Source organism: Crocuta crocuta, unplaced genomic scaffold (genome assembly GCF_008692635.1).
Source record: "Crocuta crocuta isolate KB4526 unplaced genomic scaffold, BGI_CrCroc_1.0 scaffold84, whole genome shotgun sequence".
Taxonomy (NCBI): Eukaryota; Metazoa; Chordata; class Mammalia; order Carnivora; family Hyaenidae; genus Crocuta; species Crocuta crocuta.
This window is the reverse complement of record NW_027530213.1, coordinates 899,103-921,208: the sequence shown is the minus strand read 5'-3', so window position 1 is coordinate 921,208 and position 22,106 is coordinate 899,103. Positions and strand designations below refer to the sequence as shown.

At 44.8% G+C, this 22,106-nt stretch overlaps 1 protein-coding gene across 1 annotated transcript in view; it reads right to left on the bottom strand.

The window, feature by feature from the left end:
• DSCAM (DS cell adhesion molecule) overlaps nucleotides 1-22,106 on the bottom strand; it is a 643,763-nt gene that overhangs the window by 97,758 nt on the left and 523,899 nt on the right. The window contains exons 17-18 of the mRNA XM_077765486.1: nucleotides 4,607-4,847; nucleotides 2,588-2,734 (exon numbers count right to left, since the gene is read on the bottom strand). Of these exons, the coding sequence (XP_077621612.1) occupies nucleotides 2,588-2,734; nucleotides 4,607-4,847 (388 nt within the window). The remainder of the gene's footprint in view (nucleotides 1-2,587; nucleotides 2,735-4,606; nucleotides 4,848-22,106) is intronic.

Sequence of the window (22,106 nt, the reverse complement as noted above, 5' to 3'; positions counted from 1 at the left end):
GGTCCAGTTCTTTACACAGTCACAATGTTTTAAGTCTGCGGGAGCCTGGGCCACAGCCCGAGAAGTTTTTGCGGAAGCACCAGTAATCCGTGGAATTACCTGCTAATTCATAAATGTCACTTCTTATAAGCAGCAGGTAAGGAGTGAGTGTTCATAGCAGGTTTATATCTCTAAGGGTTTCTTTCTCATCTTTCAGAGATTAAGTGGAGAACTCCTACATTAGACGTTAAGCACATCACTTTGATCTTAATACCGTGAGCAAAAGCATCTTCAGGAAACGTACGCATTTCCAAGCAGTCTTTATTTAAAGGCTTTCATGTTTTTGAATATTCAAGTGTTTAAAGCTTAAAAGTGTCAAGTCAAAAAAACTGTATTCACCACATTACCCTTTGCAGAGCTAAGGGGTTGATAGGCAATATTAGCAAATATGAGCCACAGATGATATAGAAGGGCCGTCACCACAGGATTCTGGAAATACTTCCAACAAGAAGAACAACGAAATAATTTCAGGGTCACACAGCCTCTGGGTGAGTGTGCTAAGGGATTCTAGCTGCTTCTCATTCAAGAGGAAGACGAGAGACCAGAAGCAAAAACGATGATATAGCATGATGTTGTGTCAACAGAATAGATGCTTGTACAAATTTTATTACTCTACGCATTACCTCTATGGGATTTTAAAAAGATTTTTTTGGCGGGGGGGACAAGAGAGTGAGGTGGTTAAAGAATCATTTACGTGGATCTGTCCTCTGTGAGGCTGGCTGTGCCTAACCGAGCTGTGGTTCTATGTTCACTAGATTCCTCCTGGCTCACTGGTCTAGCACGAGGCCAGCACACAGTAGGCACTCAGTTAATGTGCCTGCCTCGGATGGAGCAGCTGACGGGACGGCTCCAGTGCCCGGTGCCGTGTGATATGCTGCACTTACCATCCCATTAGTACAAACTGGGTCTGGTCCTCAGCCATGAGAAGCAGGCCTGATGCAGACATAAATAACTAGGGCTTCCCATACTGCTATTTACTGAGCGAAGTAAGCTTATTTATCAACGTGTCTTCCTTTCTTTACTGTGGCACCAATATTAGAGCCCCTTGCAGCCTCCGAGGTCCTGTGTGCTCTGTATACCTGGGTGGGGACAGCCATCTGCTGGGCAGAGCAGACTCCGGTGGCCAGATCGAGGGTGGGATATATCTGGGGGCTCCGGCTGTGTTTGTCCAAACTCAGAGGTGAGCATGCGCCAGGAGGCCACATGCAGTCAGAGGGGCTCAAAGAAGCCCCANCTTTACTGTGGCACCAATATTAGAGCCCCTTGCAGCCTCCGAGGTCCTGTGTGCTCTGTATACCTGGGTGGGGACAGCCATCTGCTGGGCAGAGCAGACTCCGGTGGCCAGATCGAGGGTGGGATATATCTGGGGGCTCCGGCTGTGTTTGCCCAAACTCAGAGGTGAGCATGCGCCAGGAGGCCACATGCAGTCAGAGGGGCTCAAAGAAGCCCAGACGAGGGGTGCCGGGGTGGCTTAGTCGGTTGAGCGTCCGACTTTCGCTTAGGTCATGATCTTGCGATTCGTGGGTTCGGGCTCCGCGTCGGGCTCTGTGCTGACTGCCAGCTCAGAGCCTGGAGCCTGTTTCAGTCTGTGACTCCCTCTCTCTCTGACCCTCCCCTGCTCACGCTGTCTCTCTCTCTCTCTCTCTCTCCTAGAAATAAAAAAAAAAAAAAGAAGCCCCAGACGAGAGGAGAGGCACCCCTGCCCTGGTGCAGGAGGAGGCTGGGGACTGGACAGAAAGGGAGGAGGCAGCTGTGGGCCACATGGGCCTGGGGATGCAGACCTTAGGAGCTTGCCCATGAGGGCTGCGGTGCCGGAGTGTGTCTATCTTGCTCATGGATGAAAGCAGACACACCGAGAGGTACTCTCCCCAAGAAAGTTCTGGCCCCAACCTCACTTCTACCTGAGCAGGCTCTCATTCAGACGCTTGCCCAAACCAACAGAAGGATTTTGTCCTATAACTTGGAAGAAAAAAACCCCAAACACAGAGAAACAAGAAGAACGGAGGAAGAGAAACAGGAGGTGGGGAAGGAAAAGGAGAAAAAGTCAAGGAGATTTTGGATTAAATGGTTCCTCATGAGGAATAACAATATTCCACATTCCTCCTGAACCCTCTCCTGGGTCAGCTACAGGCACACAAGAAGTTTCCCTGCTGAATTCTATCAGGAAATTGGGAGAGGTCAACCTTTTAGGATACAGGTCACGTAGAACTGTCTAGATACAGATCAACACCTTGGTGCTGCATGCAGAGGTGGAGGGTTGGCATAGATATTCATCTAGGAAAATGCATCCATGCCTAGATTTCCCAAATGCCACCCGCTCTGTTACCTCAACCAGCTTTTTAAAGATACATGATGTTTTAAACAGCTGTATCCACCCGTGAGAGCCTAAGAGGAGAGGTAAGAACAGAACGACATGGGGAAAACGGACTGTGTCCGTTGATAAAGATATGCCCTCGGTAGCCTGAATCCCACGTTGAGGGGGGTGGGGCCGGCGAATCCCAGCACACCTCCTTTGGGAGCAAATTCACAGTTCTGTTAACCTTCTTACCTCCGTCCATCAGGTTGGCCCAGTAAATGACTCTGAACCCTTGGAGAATTCCATTCAAGGCTTCCTTGGAAAGTGTGGACCAGGATATTGATATGCTTTCTGGTGATGTTGCTATGGCTTGGACATTTTCAGGGGGGTAACTGGGCACTGAAATTAAACAATCAGAATCTATAATAACTGTGGGTGGTTTAATTGGCCAAACAACACCGAATAAGCGACATTAGTTTAACATTGCAACGTGCAAGCAAAAGAAAAAATCACACTCAATCCACAAAATTAAGGGAAAAAAAAATGAGTACCATTTCTCTATGCAAATATTTTAACTCTGTAAAATGTAAAATAACGTGAGTTTATGTCTGTGTCCTCACAGACTTCCATGGTCTCCCTTTCCAAGTTAACTACTTCACTTTGAAGGAGGCTGGCCCCGGACTGGGAAGTGGGGAACACTTCAGATTTTATTGCACGAGTAAAACACCATTGCTCATCTGATTCATTTCCCCATCACTCTTGCAAGTGACCCTCCGTATTTAGCAGCATCCGGCATATAAATTGGAAGTGTAGCTATTGAAAAGTGCTGAAAAGCAGACACGTCATCATAGCTTATTCACTGTCCCCCTCTCCCTGGCCAGCCTCCCCTTTCAAAACTCTAACATTCTGCCAAAGGAAAGAGAGAGAATGGGTTAAGATGGAGGCCAGAAGGATATCTGAGGTCTTTTTCACACTGTTTATGCAAAGCTTAAATGGCCTAGCTGGAGAAGAGACAAAGTATCAACAGAAACACACATATCAGTAAAACAAGCATTGAAGTGAAAACTAAAATGCATATGTAACCATGCCTGCAAAGATCATGGAGTCAGAAAGAAAAATCCCAGTTTTAAGATTCCTGGCTTTCTAAGACTTCTCTCCCTGTAAAAAGGGTCACAAGTTATGGATGCCAAGTTCCCACGTGCCTCCTCACACCTATGCCCTCATGGCTAATTACACAGGAGGTCACTGCAGTGCAGTCGCTGCCTTAAAATCTACACTTAGTGTGACAATGAGCCCCCTGTTTCATCTCTGCCCCTAACGTTGGGCCTCTGGACACAGTTCTCCATTGCTTTCCAAGCACTACTGGGAAGCATGGGAGAAGGATGGATTAACTCCTCGTGGTCACTAGGGGGTGCTTGGTCACCATGAGATTTGCTCCCTGATGCCTGCTCATTCCTTTCTCTGGTCCAGAGTGGTTAAAAATAGAAAGCGAGCGAGCGAGCGAGCGAGCGAGAAAGGAAGGAAGGAAGGAAGGAAGGAAGGAAGGAAGGAAGGAAGGAAGAGAGGAAGAAAGGAGGAAAGAAAAGAAGAAAGGAAGAAAGAAGGAAAGGAAGGAAGGAAGGAAGGAAGGAAGAGAGGAAGAAAGAGAGAGAAAGCAAGCAAGGAAGAAAAGAAAGGAAGGAAGGGAGAAAATAAAGGAAGAAAGAGAGAGAGAGAGAAACAGAGGAAGGAAGGAAGGAAGGAAGGAAGGAAGGAAGGAAAAATGAAAGAAAGAAAAGGAAGGAAGGAAAGAAGGCAGAAAAGAAAAGAAAGAAAGAAAGAAAGAAAGAAAGAAAGAAAGAAAGAAAGAAAGAAAGAAAGAAAGAAAGAAAGAAAGAAGGAAAGAAGGAAAGAAGGAAGGAAAGAAAGATCCCCCTTAACACTGATTTGGAAAAGTTCATAGAAAATCGGATTATTCTATATCCTGGTTGGTGCTAGGGAGAGGCTTGGATTCACCCGGGAAAAGTCCAAATCTCCTGCTTAGAATGAATGAGATGCTGGAGAGGAACAGATTTGGGCGTTGCAGTCAAGCTCTGTCAAGGGTGAGACCCAGTCCGTGCAGCCGGCGAGTGAATTAAAGCAAGTCTCCCTGGAACCCCCAGTCCCCCGGGACCCCGGCACCTTTGTGACGGCAGAGCCAGAGGAGCCAGGCTGTCAGGGGCCAGGGTGGTGAGCAGACCAGAGCAAACCCTTGCGCAAGGAGAGGCCCGAGTGGCCACCTCCAGAACCTACCATCCTCGAGGGTGGTGGTGATGATTTCCTGAGAAGAAGGCCCTGTCCCGGCCCGGTTGCAGGCCTGCACCACCAGGCCGTACTGGGTGAACTTGTTGAGGTTGTCCAGGGTGTAGATCTCGCTGTCCCCGGTGGTGTCGATGCTGATAATGTTGAACTGGAAGTTGCCCCCGGTGCTGTACTCGCGGTAACCTATTTGGTAGCCGCGGATAATCCCGTTTTGCAAATGTTTCTTGGGAGCCTAAAGAGAAGAAAAGAATACACTAAGGAAAACTTGAGGAAGGACAGGAGGGAAGCCAGCAACCACTGCCTCTTAGGGAAGCAGATACAGTCGGAGGGCCGCGGGGATGAAAGCAGGGGTGTCCTAATGCGAGTCGAGACAGGGATGTTAGTGAACTCATGCACAGCTGCCCTTGGCCACGTACTCTTCCTCGGGGGGTGGGGGTCTGAAACACCAAGTGCCTATGTGGTGCCTCGGGTCCCCCAGCCGTCGCACGGGGACAACGATCTTCACCCGGCAACATCTATTGAGCAAGAGCGGCTCAGCCAGACTGTTCTAGGCACTCAGGAGCAGAAATGGTTCTTTATTTGTTTTATTTTACTAAAAGTTTTTTTTAATGTTTATTTTTGAGAGAGAGAGAGAGAGACAGCGTGAGCAGGGGAGGGGCAGAGAGAGGGAGACACAGAATCCGAAGTAGGCTCCAGGCTCTGAGCTGTCAGCATACAGCCCAACTCGGGGTTTGAACTGACAAATGGTGAGATCATGACTGAGCCAGAGTTGGACCCTAACCGACTGAGCCCCCCCGGCACCCCCAGAAATGATTTTTTAAAACAAGGTCCCTGCCCTCGTGGAGTTTACACTTTAATGGAATGTTCCAGGATAAAGGTGTTTCTAGTTGAGAGCTGTGTGTGAAGGGGTCCACCAATTATGAGAAGGCAGACCTCTTTCCTTAAGGCACAAATCATTTTGGAGTCATTTCATGCTGATGTAACCTGGGCAGGGGTGAGGCTATACTTAGCTAGTCTCTGCTAATGACAGAGGGTCTGCCGAGTCGAAAACAGAACACGTTAGCCAACATCTTGGATTTTTAAAGGAAACCAAACTCTTTACAATTATAAGAGCAAGACAACGGTGAAGCTTTAAAGTAATAAAGGTTTTGTAGACTTTCAGGCAGTCAAGAGATGTGTGCATGCAAGTGTGTACGTATGTTTCTGTATTATGTTTGCGTGTACATATGTGTGAGTACATGTGTGTATGTATGTGATGTGTGTATGTGTGTTTGTGCTGTCTGTGTGCATATGTGTGAGTACATGTGTGTTTGTGTGTGAGTGTGTGCAAGTGTGTGTGTGCATATTTGTGTTATGTCTATGCATATGTGTGAGTTAATGTGAGTATGCATGTGAATGTGTGTATGTGTACAAGTGTGTGCATATTTATGTATGTGTGTGCATGTGCATGAGTACATGTGTATGTATGTGTGCAAGTGTGTACTGTGCACATTTGCATTACATCTGTGTGCATGTGAGTATCTGTGTATAGAAACGTGTATGCATATGTGTTATGTATGTGTGTGCATGTGAGTATGCATGTGCTTGGATGTGAGTGTGTGTATGAGTATGTGTGCACATTTGTGTTATGTCTTATGTGCATGTGAGTGCATGTGTGTATGTGTGTGGGCAAGTATGTATATATGTATTTGTGTTGCGTCTGTGTGTGCATGTGTGTATGTATGTTAGTATGTATTTGTGTTGTGCTTGTGTGTGCATGTGAGTACATGTGTATGCATGTGACTACATGTGTGTGCATGTGAGTATGTGTGTGCCTGTGTTTCACTACAAACCATGGACTCAGAGCTCTCAGGAGGATGAGGACTTGCTCTGTGCCCAAAGTACTGACAATCCGGCTGGAGAGAGGGAGTAAACACTTAGGAAACCAGAGAGAATCTCGTGTTGAGTGTCCAGCACTGCAGGTGAAGGCCAGCAGGCATCCGGAAAGTGGCAAACTCAGAGCAGTTGGAAGGGGCCACCCCCGTGGGCTTGAAGGGACGGCCAGAGCTCAGGCCTCAGAGATAAGTGTGCCGTGTGCGGTGCCTGCAGAGAGCGGCTGGGAGGCCGCAGGAGAGCAGAGGTGCCCAGGAACGGGCACAGGGCAGCCAGGAATGGGGGCTAGGGATCAGATAGGGTAGGGCTGCCTGGGGGGCTGGTCCTTCATCAAGGGCAAAATGGGAGGCAGCGGCGTCCACACTGGGAGAAGGCAGAAGGAAGTTCTGAATAGCATTAATGAACTTCAGCAAATATTTATGAACTGCCTAATAGGCACCTTCCCAGTGGGATTAGATGCTGCCGGTTATGTTTGAGTGTTAGTTAGCCTGAGCTATACACAGTAAAATCACATCTTTTAAAGCAAGTTTCCTCATATTTGGTTTTCTTGGATTGCAGCTGTCTTCCTCAACAACCAGTCTGATTTCAGGCAAACACATAGATCCATCCGGTAGAGATCGATGAAACAGCCATGGAAACTACTACGTTTATAGTCAAGTCAGCACCATTAGAGCCCGACACGAGAGCTCAGCCCTTTTTTATAAGCATATCTCTATGCAATCTTGTTTTTCCAGTGATGAGCTATGACTTTTCACTTTGCATGAAGTTAAATCTAAAGATTTTAGATTTTGAAAATTTGATGACATGGGAATTGTGTTATCACAACCACTGAGTTGCATTTATGTCATTTAATTAATTAATGAAAGTAATTTCCCTGTAAGAGTCATCTATAAGTCAAATTTAAAACAGATACTTCATTTCACATAGTTTTAAAAAAATTTTTTCTTAAATAGTTTATTGTCAAGTTGGTTTCCATATAACACCCAGTGCTCATCCCCACAAGTGCCCTCCTCCATGCCCATCACCCCCCTTACCCTCTCCCCCACCCCCATCAGCCATCAGTTCTCAGCATTCAAGAGTCTCTCGTGGTTTGCCTCCCTCCCTCCCTCTCCCCAACTATTTTTCCCCTTCTCTTCCCCCATGGTCCTCTGTTAAGTTCCTCCTAATCCACCTATATGTGCAAACATATATTTCACATAGTTTTTAAATGTTAAATACAGTATGGGGCGCCTGAGTGGCTCAGTCGGTTAAGTGTCTGACTTCGGCTCAGGTCATGATCTCACAGTCTGAGTTTGAGCCCCGCGTCAGGTTGTGTGCTGACAGATCGTAGCCCGGAGCCTGCTTCGGATTCTGTGTCTCCCTCTCTCTCTGCTCCTCCCCTGCTCAGGCTTTGTCTCTCTCTCAAAAATAAATAAACATTAAATTAAAAAAAAACGTTAAATACAGTGACCCAAACATAAATAATATATATTTTTAAGGTTAGGTTTATACCCATGAACTATTCTGATTTTTCAAGTGACTTCCTGTGTAGGTTTATGACCTCCTCAGACACTAGGTCAGGGTCACAGTATGGGCGTTATGGCGTTAGGTCAAAAATCGAGAGAAAGGAATAAAGGCGAATGTCCACCTGAATATGCTTACATAGAGGAGACGCCAATTTAGCTAAATCTTTCACAACTAGTGGAACCTGCTTGCTGACTTTTAGCTCCTGGGTTTGGGAGATTAATCATGTCTGTGATCTGGCTGCACAGGTAGGGTGGAGAAACCTTCCTTTTTCCCCTTCCACGGGTGAAAATACATTCTAACTAGCTTAATTATGATAGACATTTTTAATCAGAGAAACATTTAATAAATCACATGAAGAGAAAGTATTGCTTTCATGCACAAAAGCAAGCCAAAATTCTCACTACATCAGGCAGAGTTTATGTTTTATCGTTACTTTGCACACTGAAAGTAAGATTTCAACTTAGGGGTGTGTTTACATTAAAGAAATCATTGGAAACACTGAAAAACTCCCGTCTTTTAAAAAATCCATAGATACAGGAATTTTGTACATTCAGAATATGAAATGTTAGGGACTGCAGTGCACATTCCAAAGTTTTTGAAAGTGAGCCTGGAGATCCTCTCTGATTTGAATGGGCAACAGCCAGCAGGGACAGGGGGTGTGGAATGGTGGTGGCACTTGAATCCATTTGCCTGGCAATGGGCTTCCCATCATCCCAAGACAAGTTAGTATGTAATACCGTTTAGTTTAAAATTTGTTCGGGATGATGCTTTAAACATTTGAGCCTTGGAGCATGTGTTTACCTGGGATAAAGGTAGATGTGTGTAAAGAAGAAATCCCAATATGGAAGATGGTTTTAGAATACGGTTCTCTAGCTGTTAATTAGCATCAAACTGTGATTGAAAAAAAAATGGGTTAAAGACAATTGCTTGTTTAATGAAACTAAATGAATGGATTTAATGGCGGAAGAAACGAAAAACAGGAAATCAGTAGAGATCTTGAACATACTTTGAATCTGGGTTGCAGGTTACTGGAGAAGACAAATTTCCTAAGAAACCACTTTGATCATGTCCCTTCTCTCCAGATCTCAGCTGCACCTGTTGCTGAGATTTAACACTGTGTGTTCCTGGATGTTCTTGGTGACCTAGGATTCTCTCTGGCTGCTTGAACTAGCATGGAAGTTCTAACTCTTTTGGATTTCCTCATCTCATGAGAGTCCCCACCAGAGACTGCTTTTCTCCCTCCTCTGTCAAAACCCAACTCATTCTCCACAGCCAGCTCATCGGTTTCCTTCGACTGTGCCCACCCAAGTTCTCCCACCTTCAGCCTCTGCTGGCACTCCCTGGTTCACCATCAGCTCAGCAAGAACTGATCACTTCCATACCCTCCTGTGGCCACTGTTCCATATTGAACGTTGGTTTCCAAGGACGTGAATGCAAGCTCCAAGTGCATAAGTATTCCCACAAGCATGTTTGAGATCTCACCCATTCACTTGTCCAAAACAAGGCTTCGGGACAGTGGACGTTTTCAGAAAATGTTACTTACTGTAGATGCAGAAGAGAATGGTTTTGAGTACAGATGAGGCTCAACAAAAGTGATGGGTAGGAATGATCTCAGTTGCAGGTTTATAATCTGATTGGGTACAGGGCTAATGGGAAAGGTTTAAAGATAGACAAGATGCCCGGAATGCAGAATCACCGTATAGCTCTTGATCAGAGACTTGGATTAGCCAGTACAGAAGGAGGCCTCAGGAGCACTGTGAAACTTCGATTCAAGTTGGAGAGCTGGCTTCCATGTGGTCACTTAGCATGGTGGCTCCTGCATCAGGATGAGAGGTCCAGGCAGGATTTGGAAGGGTCTGGCTCCATTTTCCAGGCCCCATGAAAGCAGAAAATAGCATTCGAAGAGCCAACGTATTTGGACAATGTTGTCCTTTTTATTTTCCTTCTTAAAACCGGTATTCCAGAAAGTTTGTTCACTTGCTTAGCCAGCTGATGGGTTACATGTTTTTATAATAAGGATCACTTGGGGCGCCTGGGTGGCTCAGTTAAGCATCCAACTTCAACTCAGGTCATGATCTCAAGGTTTGTGGGTGTGAGCCTCATGTTGGGCTCTGCGCTCAGAGCCTGGAGCTCCCTCTCTCTCTTTTTGCCCCCCCCCACTTGTGTGTGTGTGCGCGNTAAAACCGGTATTCCAGAAAGTTTGTTCACTTGCTTAGCCAGCTGATGGGTTACATGTTTTTATAATAAGGATCACTTGGGGCGCCTGGGTGGCTCAGTTAAGCATCCAACTTCAACTCAGGTCATGATCTCAAGGTTTGTGGGTGTGAGCCCCATGTTGGGCTCTGCGCTCAGAGCCTGGAGCTCCCTCTCTCTCTTTCTGCCCCCCCCACTTGTGTGTGTGTGCGCTCTCTCTCTCTCTCTCTCTCTCTCTCATAAATAAATAATTAATAAATAAAACATTAAAATATATAATAAGGATTACTTAAGGCAGACCCACAGATTTATTGCAAATCTCACTTGCCAACCAGTTTTCTTAATACATATTAAAGGAAGATTTTGGAGATTAAGTGAATGGAAAAATTAAGAAAAAAGAAAGAAGAAAGGGAGCCCAAAGTGGGAGAGGGCTCCCTTTACTCTTTATTGAAGAATTCGACATTCTGAGTCCCTTCCTGCACGGGAAGATGTTATTTACGGACTGCTCTGACTTGTGAGTGTTCTGTTCCTACCTTCTCTTGAACCCCTTCGAGTGTACTCCAGTTCTGCAAAAAGCCCTTCTCTATTCACTATCTCATTTCTCATGTAGGGGTTATTTTTCCACGTTGAATACTACTCTTCCTTTCATTTGCCTTTGGATCCAGTAATGAGCCTGGTTTCTTTCCATTTGCCTTATTTATCTGCCATCCGAGGTATCTGGCTTTTTCCTCCCCATCTGTAGTCTCCCAAAACAGCCTTCTTTCATCCTTCTAGGTGCCCTTTCTCCAGCCTCCAATCCACCCCCACCCCCCGCCGCCCAACCCCTACTTCCTTTAAGAAACTGTCTCTTTTGATCTCCATGACAACAGTAGCATGGGGTCAGTGGATCTGTGTGATTTGCAAGTGCCTGTATTTTATGCATTCATCCAAATCAGCCTGCGAGCCGCCCATGGCAGATGTAGAGGTCTTTAAAAAGTTGGTAAAGACAGGGATGTGCAAATGCTCACAGCACCATCAAGGATGTGAGCGATGAAAACAGACATCTCTTCTTTAGGAAACCACTAGCTGGGGCCTGTTTCTGGCACACTCCCCTCCCCCTTCCCACCACAGGTGAATGGACTGTGCTAACTGCCAGGATTCACCTGCCGACCAACCATGACAGATAAAACCTCTACCGCACATTTCTGCATTCCAGGAACACCATGTTACTCAGGCATGTTGAGTAATTCAGGGGAAAAATTGGAAATTTTTCTTTTAGATTCCTCCAGACTCACTTAAAACATAACCTGTCCTCATTTCCCTTTATTACAGGGGTGGCGGACTGTCTTTTCTCATCTTCCTGTTCTCCCTCCTGCCCCCTTCCCTGCTCCCCAACACAATTAGCAGCCATTCAATAAGCTTGTGCAGTGAATGGATGCATTAAACTGAGCAGTATGGGCTGGTGCCTCTCCTATACAAGGGGGCACCTGCAGGTGAGTCTGTGATCAAGGCAGAGCCTGGCGCTTGAGGTGCCCAAGGTTGGCACTGGGTATCACAGAAGGGAAAAGGGAGAGACGACTGTTCCTATTGTGGTAGGAAACGTTCCCCAGAAGGAGCACGTCATCTGAGCCTAGAGGAAGACCAGCCACTGCTGGTGTGTAGTCAACCTTCCCCACTGTGCCCAGGCGAGATAACAGAAGATGACCTGGGAAGGAATAGCTCTGAGGGACCCTTCAGGAGGGATCCGGATTGACTGTGGGGGTGGGGATGTCAGGAGTGGGGAGAAAGCTAGGGAATCCCTTCTGAATCAGAAACAGGTCGAGGGTGTGGGTTGGCGATCTGGGTCTTCACAAGCCCTCCAGGGGATCCTGGGGCACGCTGAAGCCTGAGAACCACTGTTGTTGCCCTGCGGAGTCTTCGCAGGGTTGAGCGTTGGCCTCGTTTGGGATGGACCATGTAGTTAACAAAACAACAACAGTGAGTTCCTAAATTTTCAGGTCACTAATAACCCATTTTCCTGGTCTCTCTTCAGAACAAAAGGGAACACATGCAAATAATGACTGTCAGAACTTCACGGTCCCACAGGTGGCATAGCAGGGAAGGGACTCTGCTTCACAGGCAGCCTCGGTTGCAGGGGCACCACGCCTTGCTGCACAGAGCCATGGCTGAGCAGCCGCTCTGGGTGAATGGACGGTGGGTTTTGAAGAAGTGAGGTCCGAGAGGAGAGGTCTGCACCTTGTCTCTGTCTGGTTCGTTTGTTCAATGATTAAAGTCCTACTAAAGTCCTACTGAAGTCCACACCGCAGGTCTCCTACAAGCGGTATGTATGGCCACATGAGGCCCTCCCCAATAGTTACAGTCATCGAGCATCTGGGACAGAATGAAGGGCTACGTATTATGAAATACAAAGTGGACATGTGATCTGCCCCTGAGACGCGCTTAGAACACAGAAGCTACTCGGTTCAGGGCTGAGAAACTGGTGGCGAATGACAGAAGTTTGAAATACACACAGTATTGTGAGGCCAGGGACTTCAACTTGTAGCTGGGAGTCACTATTCTAGTCAGATTTGGCAAGTGGGGAGGAGGAGGCGGCCAAGCATATGCGTGGGCTTGGAAAACACACGTAGAATTTTAGAAACAGACTCTTACAATTTTATGGGATGAAATTGAGGTTAACTATTGCATAACAGGACTTCGTGTTTTACTTTCTGAAGTGTGGGGTGGCTCTCATTTCCTTCATTCATTCACTCACTCACTCATTCATCTAACCAACAAACGTTTGTTGGATCACTCCTCTTGCTAGTTTCCCTCCTTTTTCTGAATGCTGCTGTCGCTTCCATCCCACTGTCTGATAACCACACACAGCATTTCTCGCCAGCCAGAGAAATGGTTATCCAGTGGTTTCTATTGAAGACCTAAGAAAGGAATTCACAGTGCATATGCAGACCCTGCTTGATTTTATATGCACTGGCTCTGAGAGCAGGTCTCCAGAATATCCCACATTTAATGTCAAGGCCTCTAGATGTTTCTGAGAAACAGAGTTGGCCAATAGGGTGATGGCTTACAGTGTCCCAGAGTCTGTGGGTGGAGTCTGTTGGAGAGAAATAGCATGGAGAGTGAAGGTGTCCTGGTTCAGGCCAAGGAAAGGCAGGGATAGAGTGGAGAGAGGTGGCAGGAGACATTTCCATTGTCAGACAAGGGATGTAGCCAGGGCCCAGCCAAGAAAGAATGCACCTGGAGACTGTGAGGTTTGGGGAGACATGTCCCGCATGTGCATCTAGACATGGTGCAGGCAATGGGGATGTATAGGAAAAGGGGTTTTGGTTAGGATGTCGAAAGGGAGTGTGTACCAGCCTGTGAGCATAGGGCTGGGACCCCAACTATTTATCAGCACTTGAGTCATCTCAAAGGGCTTGGCTCCTCCTATACAGACTGGAGGGTGACAACCCGGAATAGCTCCCTGGTAGGTAATGGGAGCCCCTGGGGATGGTAGGGTGGTCAAGGAGATCTGGGGGCAAGTTGGTCCAGGTATGATAAAGAAGTGCAAAAGGCAGTGTTTTCAAAGGTATTAGAGTCTTTGTAAAGGAATGGCCTGCCTCAACCATATGACGAATTGCTTCTGTCATAGTCTTTGTAACTTCTGCTAGGTATGGTCTATCCAGAAGAACCAAGAAGATCCAAACTTCAGAAGGAAGTCTGCTTTAAATCTTCAGTGCTTTAAATCTTGGTTCAAAGAGCCAAGTAACAGGAAGCTGATTGCTGATGTGCTCCAATTGCATGCGGCTGCTTCCCAGGCATTGCCTTGTTCAGTAAAGCACGGTTGACAAACTATGGTCCAAGGGCCAAGTCTATTTGCCCCTTTCTTCTAGATGGCTCTTAGCTAAGAATGTGTACACTTTTTACATTTTTACATGGCTGCAAAATTCAAAAGAGGAAGAATAGTTTGTGACATGCGCAAAGTACATGAGCTTCAAATGTCAGTATGTCTAAGTAAAGTTTTACTGGAGCTTGGCTCTACCCATTCTTTGTTTACTTCTGCCCTCCAGTGGCAGAGCTAGTGGTTAAGACAGAGGCTACATGGCTCACAATGCTGGGAGTATTTACTCTCTGGCCCTTGACAGAAACAGTTTACAGATCCCTGTTCGACAAAACGTTGTGGACCGAATTAGTGTCGGGAAGAATTCATGGGTTGGGCTGGGGTGGCAGGTAGGGTGGGAATGGGAGGTGAGCAATGGTAAGGGGAGAGGCACCTTTATGAGAGAAGGGTAGGAGAGAGGCCAGGGTTTGGGTTGAGTGCTTGATGGAGTCAGTCCCCCTTCTTGCTGGGATGGCGAAGTTCTAACTCACATCCTATCATAAGAAGACCAGCAATGCCTGCATCAACAGTGGACTTTTGGGGTCATGGATTTAGTGTCTACTGTCTACACTTGATATCCTGATTAAAGCGTATAGTAGCATTGCTTCCATAGAGCTATTTACCTTTGTTTCTTATTTGTGCTTTGGGTAATGGAAGGTATTAGCCTCAACTGAAGGAATTTCAGGCATGAACACACATGATTGGGTAATGGAGGAGAAGAGTATTGAGAGAGTGTTTAGTAGAATAGTCGCCCCTGTCAGGAACATGCTCTCCTGGACATGGGATCCCTCAGGGACCAGTCTGGTTCTCAGATGGGGGATGAGGCTGACATATGCCCAAATGCAAAGAGAGCCACAGGTCCTGTGTAGATCCCGAGAGAGACACTACACATTCTATACCTCATACTTTCCTTCCTTGGGGATTCTAACTTCCAGAAGTTAATAATATGCCTCCTGAATTCTTCTGTTATTTATATAAAGCAGGGCTTATTTTCAACTTTAGATGGTAACTTCCAGAAAAAACACAAAAAATGATAATGTATCTTTAAAAGGTAGAATTGTTTCATTGCCCATATTTCCGTGATTACTCAAAGCACATAGCATTTTTATTTTACATCTCAACTTAAACTTTTCAAAGCATGTGCTAATGGGAAGAACCCATCACAAGAATTGAAGGAATGTAAAATTAGTTTTCAGAGATATTTCTACAAAGAGGAGTTGGCTTTTAAAAAAATTATAGGAAATAGAGTTGGCTGGTTACATCTTACTGCATGAAGTTAAATGCATTTGTGTTGATGAAATGAATCTGAAGGCAAACATCGTGTTTTTCTACTCAGTTTCATGTTACCCTGAACACAGAATGTGGAAACTAGATACAGAAGAGTCTCCTACAGCATTTGGCTCATGCTGTCCTGGCTGGAGTTCTTCCTGAAACAGACCACAAAGAACTTTGTCCAGCACGGTTTTGAATGATAAAAGTTAATATCGTATTTCTTCCTTTGCCTTAGGAGACATGTCCATGACATTACAGGTGTCATCTGATGTCTGTGGAATTCTTGGTTGGAGATGTGTTCCTTTATTTGTTTGATTTTTCATTCCTAACGTAGGTGCCCCATTTACTGACTTATCTACCTTTATTTGATTTCTCTCATAAGATGAGAAATGTCATCAGCAAGATGGCTTAATGATTGCTCTCTAGGAAAATTAGGCATAGAAAATGATGTATTCACTCACTTGATGGGTGCCAACTGGTTATATGATGGTTAGTGCCATACTCACTGTAACTTGATCTGATCTGTTGTCTGTTAAAAATGGTGTTAGTAGGGGTGCCTGGGTGACTCAGTCGGTTATGCGTCCTGTTTCAGCTCAGGTCATGATCTCAACGGTTCGTGGGTTCGAGCCCCACGTCGGACTCTGTGCTGACAGCTAGCTCAGAGCCTGGAGCCTGTCTTTGGATTCTGTGTCTTCCTCTCTCTCTGACCCTCCTTTGCTCATACTGTCTTTATCTCTCTCTCAAAAATAAATAAAACATTAAAAAATAAAAAAAAGTGGTGTTAGTATTTTATGAGAACCAGTAAAACACGAGGCAATCTTAAGAATATTTTTCTTAAAATTACTATCTACTCATGAATTATTAGATTATTTAAAATAAAACATTTATTTATTGATTTGGTCAAGCAAATTTCACAATATTTACTGGGATGTATTAAGCAGAATGGGATGTGCTACCCAGAGCCACCAGGGGGCCAGCATCCTGCGTAGGGATCAAAACTGAGGCTGTCATTCAAGGATTCAACCTGCATATTCTGAAGTGCCATCATGTCCTTAATCTTCCCTGTTGTCAAGTCAGTGCTGATAGGTGAGAAGGGAAGGTAATACTCATAAACGTGTATTCATTTGTGATAAAATAAGAAAAACTCTCTGAATGGTACTAGTGTAAAGGGTTTGAGTTTCAGCAAAGACAAAGTAACTTGCTTGAGGTCATTTGTATTAGGCGTGGTAATGGGAATGATATCTGATTTTCCTGAAGCCTAATCCATTACTTTTTATATTTTATTGAAGTATTCTTATTATATGCAATTTACTTGTAGATACATTTAACTTATATTAATCCTACTTGATGCATAATGAAATGTTATCAAGTGATATTTTTGCATATGTTCTTCATTTTTCACTGCAAGTAGTATATATTTATACATATACATCCCTGTAAAATTTTGTAGCTAAAATTATTCATAATGTACTTAATAGACAATTAGTTTTCAGTATTATTCAATCATAAGCAATTTTTATCCTAATGTCCCAACCTAATTATTTTTTTTAGAGAGAGAAATAGGATGAGTGGGGGAGAGGGGCAGAGGGAGAGAGAGAATCTTAAATAGGCCCATGCTCAGCGTGGAGCCAGATGCAAGGTTCGATCTCTTATCTCTGGGATCATGACCTAAGCTGAAATCAAGAGTCATACGCTCAACCGACTGAGCCACCCAGGAGCTTCTCACCTTTTTCTCCCCTAAGTCCCACCTTTAGAACATAATTCACTTCTAAAATGGGATGTTGCTGTATTAGACAAAGAAAGACTTATGGCTGGTCATCAATAAATGTCCAGAATGCTCTGTTAGCTGTAACTTTATGATTCTTATCATTATCCTTATTTGCACTTTTGATAATGTTCTCTACCAAGGCAAAAAAATACTGTCTTTACCTCCCCATACTCTTCCCTAGCAGTTTTATAACCTAACATCTTTGAAACCGAACAGTGAAAGTGCCTACCCTCTGACGTCTTGTGTCAGGTTCACCAGGCTCAGTGTGAAACTTTCCGAACAAGCCATCTGAGAGGATTGCCAGCTGATGAATGGAGATGGCTTTGGTCCTATTGCTTAGTCCAAGCTCAATTTGTGCCCTGTCAGGGTCAATTAACTGGAGCGGTATAATGGGATGTGCCTCTTAGGCTGAGTTCCAGCCAATCTCTCCAGCATGCCCCGTGTCAGACCTGGACCCACACTCCTGGCCGCCGAGCAGCCTTTGGAAAGCTGGCCAGCATCTTTTTGCTGCACTTGGGGGCTGGGAACCAAGAGAATTGCCTGCTTAGGTTGGGAGGCCAGCCAGGACCCTTTGGACAGTCTGGCTCGAGGCTCTGCTCTGGGGGAGAGAACTAGGGTCATTGGTGAAGGCCAATCACATGGCTAAACCAGGAAGGCTGATCCAAGGGGGAGATGGAGACAGATGCCAAAAATATGCCAAATGAAGCAAATAAGCAATGAATGGTTTTGTTAAAGGGATTTGTATATGTTATGCATGTACAAAAAAGTAAAATATGAACATAGTCCAAGGGTTTCCCCAAAAAATGGCACTTCCTCTTGATATGAATATTTTAACATGAATGCAAACAATAGAAGTCATTCATGTGTTCATTTAACAAATATTTAAATACAATTCTACTGGGGATATAGTGAATGAACAAAAACAAAACAAAATATGCCCTCTACCCTCATAGAGCTAGTCAACTGTAAGAAGCTGAGAGAAAATACTTCCAGGCGATGTGGATGACCAAAAGATTTTGAAATCAGTTTGGATTTGTCTTCTTTTATTATAGGGGAAAGAGGCTGGCTTGTTAATATGAGAAGGGCTGACAGTTACTTAAATATTTGTAAGACATGTTGGTCATTGGGATTTTTAATAAAGCTGTTGTAAATCCAACTCTAGAACAAATTGATTAAGAAATGCAAATTTTGTAATTTTTCATAGCTTGAGGATTCAAGTGAGAATCGAGAAATGAAGTAAAATTAATTTCAAGGCAACCTTCTCCAATTTCAACTGATGTTGGAAAAAAGGGTGTTGACTGGCTGGTCCAATTATGCTAAGGTTCAAGTTTACATTTGGAAAGAAAGAGGGAGAAGATAAAACTTACATTTTTCCTCTTTTCTCTAACACTAAAGGAAGGTAAAATTTATAACATGAGGTTGGAAGGAACAGGATGAGAAACTAACATTTGTTGAACCTTACTACACACAAGCTGCAATCCTGGCTCTTCAAGGATTTAGTTTTTTGGTTGCTTAGAAACCAGTTGGAAAAGATGTATGAGGGTCCTCAATCTGAGAGTCCCAAGCCTTCAGATTTTGGGCAAATCCCTTTAACATCAGGAGTTTGCACAAAACCTGATATACCCAATGCACAGAACTAATGGTATAATGTATGCAAAATTGAACTCAATGCCTGGCAGAGAGCAAATGCCCAGAGAGACTGCTTTCCAAGGGATCCCAGCCAGGAAATACCATTCTAGAAGGCAGTCTTTTTCCAATGTGGCATGCCATTTCCTGGGTAGGGGAGTTTAGATACAAGAGTCAAGTGGCACCTGCCATTTATTAAGTCTTTATGGTGAAAGTCACTGGCAAGAAGGCAGTTCTATTTTTAAATGACGAGAGAAACCATTTTCTTATTGGAAGAGCTCATCTCAGAAACATATGATAGAGAGATTGCAACGGTGCTTCAATCAGTGGGAATCACTGGGGATTGTGGAGATGTGGTGTTTGGTCAAAAGCGTTCTTCAGCTTATTGAAATTTAATTAAACCCCTAAATACGCAATGTTCATATTTTATGGAAATCAGGTGTCTCTTTTCCAACATTGTTTATTCTAAACGAAATCCAGCCAGAGGGGTGGACACAGAAGGGGCAAGAAAGTTGCAAAATCATTCTCAGGAACTTCTCTGGAGTTATCAGTTTGATCACTGCTTTAGCACGGCAATATTTAAACAATTGAAAATTTCATAGTTTTGGGATAGCCTACTGTTCTAAAAGGACTTCTCATTTAAAACAAAAGAAAATATTTATGTCAATAGGAAAAAAAAAAACCCTCTGCCTTAAATTGCATCCTCTGGAAACATGTTTTAAAATACCTGTGAGAGTTAAATATTCCAGATGCTTAAGGTTTTCTGTTACGAGCACATGCAAACAGCAGGCAATCAAACTGTCCTTCATTTGCAATAAATTAGAATTGGTGGATTCTGAGACTGACCAGAAGGGAAGGCGACAGGCACTGTCAAAAGAGACTTATTCTGTTGGTATTTTGACACCTAGGGACATAGACTAAAACCACAGTTTTCTGAAAAACTTTAAGTTTTATGATTTTGCAGTTACTTTATAAAATCTATTATCAATAATCAGTAGCTTTACATATTCATTCTGAGTTTAAGTACCTCCAGCAAAACCATGCAGTAAATTAATAGCATTTGCTTCTGCAGACCCTACCACTGCTCTTCAAAGGGGGAGCAAGAGCTAGAAAATGGATCTTTATTATCATTTATTTTTATTTATCTAGGACCACTTATGTTATCTCTTGAGTTCCTGTCAAGGTGCTGCTCAGCATTTTAATTTAACTCCAAATACGTAAAAGGATTAAAAGCCTGATTTAATATGGCACTAGGTCTTGGACATCTTCCCGAAGGCTGACATTTGACGTGACATGCAGGGGCCTTTTCCTCTGAAACCTATCACAGATTTGTTGAACCATTAGTGCCATTCATTTTTCAGTAAATTACAGGAGAAGCCCATATGTAAAGTGGTTGGTCTGTCTGCTCCGTGGAACAGGACTCGCCTCTTGGGATGCCCACCCACGGTAGGCTCCGGGGAACCTCACTGTAGCACGGGGTAGACCCTNGACGTGACATGCAGGGGCCTTTTCCTCTGAAACCTATCACAGATTTGTTGAACCATTAGTGCCATTCATTTTTCAGTAAATTACAGGAGAAGCCCATATGTAAAGTGGTTGGTCTGTCTGCTCCGTGGAACAGGGCTCGCCTCTTGGGATGCCCACCCACGGTAGCTCTGGGGAACCTCACTGTAGCACGGGGTAGACCCATGATATTACAGCCTGAGGCTTGGAGTTCCTCATAGCGGGGGTGCCTTCTCCATGGCAGGTTCGGAAAGGGGGAATGCTTCAGAGGCCGTTGTGATAAGGACTCCATCATTCTCAACTCACAGATGTCCTCACCCAATCATTTGTTCATTCACTTGTTCTTTCATGCCAAGGTGCCAGTCACTGGGGACCAAAGATGGATGAGACACTCCCTGACCTTTGGTAGCTCACAGGACAACAGAATGTAGAACAGAATGTAGAACTCTTGTGATGAGGTCTCTCTGAGCTGTCACCAAGAGTGAAGGTCACACAGATGCTCAGGTAATTAACTCTACTTTGGAGATGCACACATCGTCACATAGAGTCATGCAGGACTGGAGCACTGGGTCAGCGGGACTGGGCAGGCAGAAGGGGAATATTACAAATAGCGTCGGCAATGACTGGGAAGGAGGAGAGAGATGCCAGCTGTGGGCATGTGAATGGCCCATTGTCACTGGGGGAAAGTAGGGTGACAGCCTGCAGCCAGTGCTGAATGGTCTGGCAAGTCCTGTGCGCAGACCCTTCAAGGAGCCCTGGGGAACCTTCACCAGACTTGAAAATTTTAAAATTTGAAGCTCTTCTTTGCTGAAAGACATGGCTAAGGTAAAAAAGAGAAGCACTGCTTATACAATAATTAAATGAACTTGGTATCCAGCTCCAGTGTTAAAGAAAGGCTGCCCAAAGTGACCCTGACCTTTAAGAGGTCAAGAGTCTAAGATGGCTATTTTCTCACCAAAGCCCCAGGGCTATTCTCTCCTCTGTCTCATCTCTCCATTGAGCTCATTTTTCACTTCTGTCAGCGTCCTGTGACCCTGACCAAGTTTCTAGCACAGTCCTCTCACAACTTGGGGGATTTCCATCCTGCTGTTTGGCACAGGGCTCCGTCTCTTGGCTAATGTGATTTCTCTTTCTTTCATTACTTCCTTCTCTATTCCGTTTTCTGATCAGTCTCCATACACAAGATGTAAATCTGGGGCTTTTACACGATAACAGCAAGGCATATTTTCTGTAATGTGTCGTCCTTTACGTATACTTTGGATTGTAGATAAAAGCATACAATTTAGTCGAATCAGTGACCCACTTTCATTACATAACCAGGCCAACATGAAATGCCAAGCCAGCGCACAGCAGCCCTCACTTCCTTCAGTCTGGTAAGTCACCGGCACACCTGTCCGTGAGCTGACAGGCCACACAACATTGGCCTGCTGCTTGGAGACAAACCACTGCTCCATGGCTCCATGAAGCATGCATTACAATCGGCTCATGATCTAATGGAAGCAAAGCTTTCTTCGAAGAGCCCACAACACGTTCATTCTTTTGACATTAAGAAGAAATTTAACTGCAATTTACTGACTTTTGCTTTTTTTTTCCCTCTAGAGACAGAAAGGACACAGTGCCTCTTAAAGTCTCAAAAATGTCCATGTTAGGTGTAAGAGCTCTGTGGACTGACACCTTTCTCATGAGGGACCCAGAGAGCTTTAGGGATCCCAGGAATAGCTGGTCTTTTTTGGTGGCAAAGCGTTAGATGCTGCAGGGCCTGCGGATGAGGCCTCACAGAGCCTTTGAGATGGAGTGAGTCAGCATTCTGTCCGTAGAGTGGCCAGGATGCGTATGGGGTTACGGCTTGCTGAGTGCCTTTTATTACACAGTGTGTGATGCTCGCAGCTGGTGGACGTGCTCACAGAGACAAACGC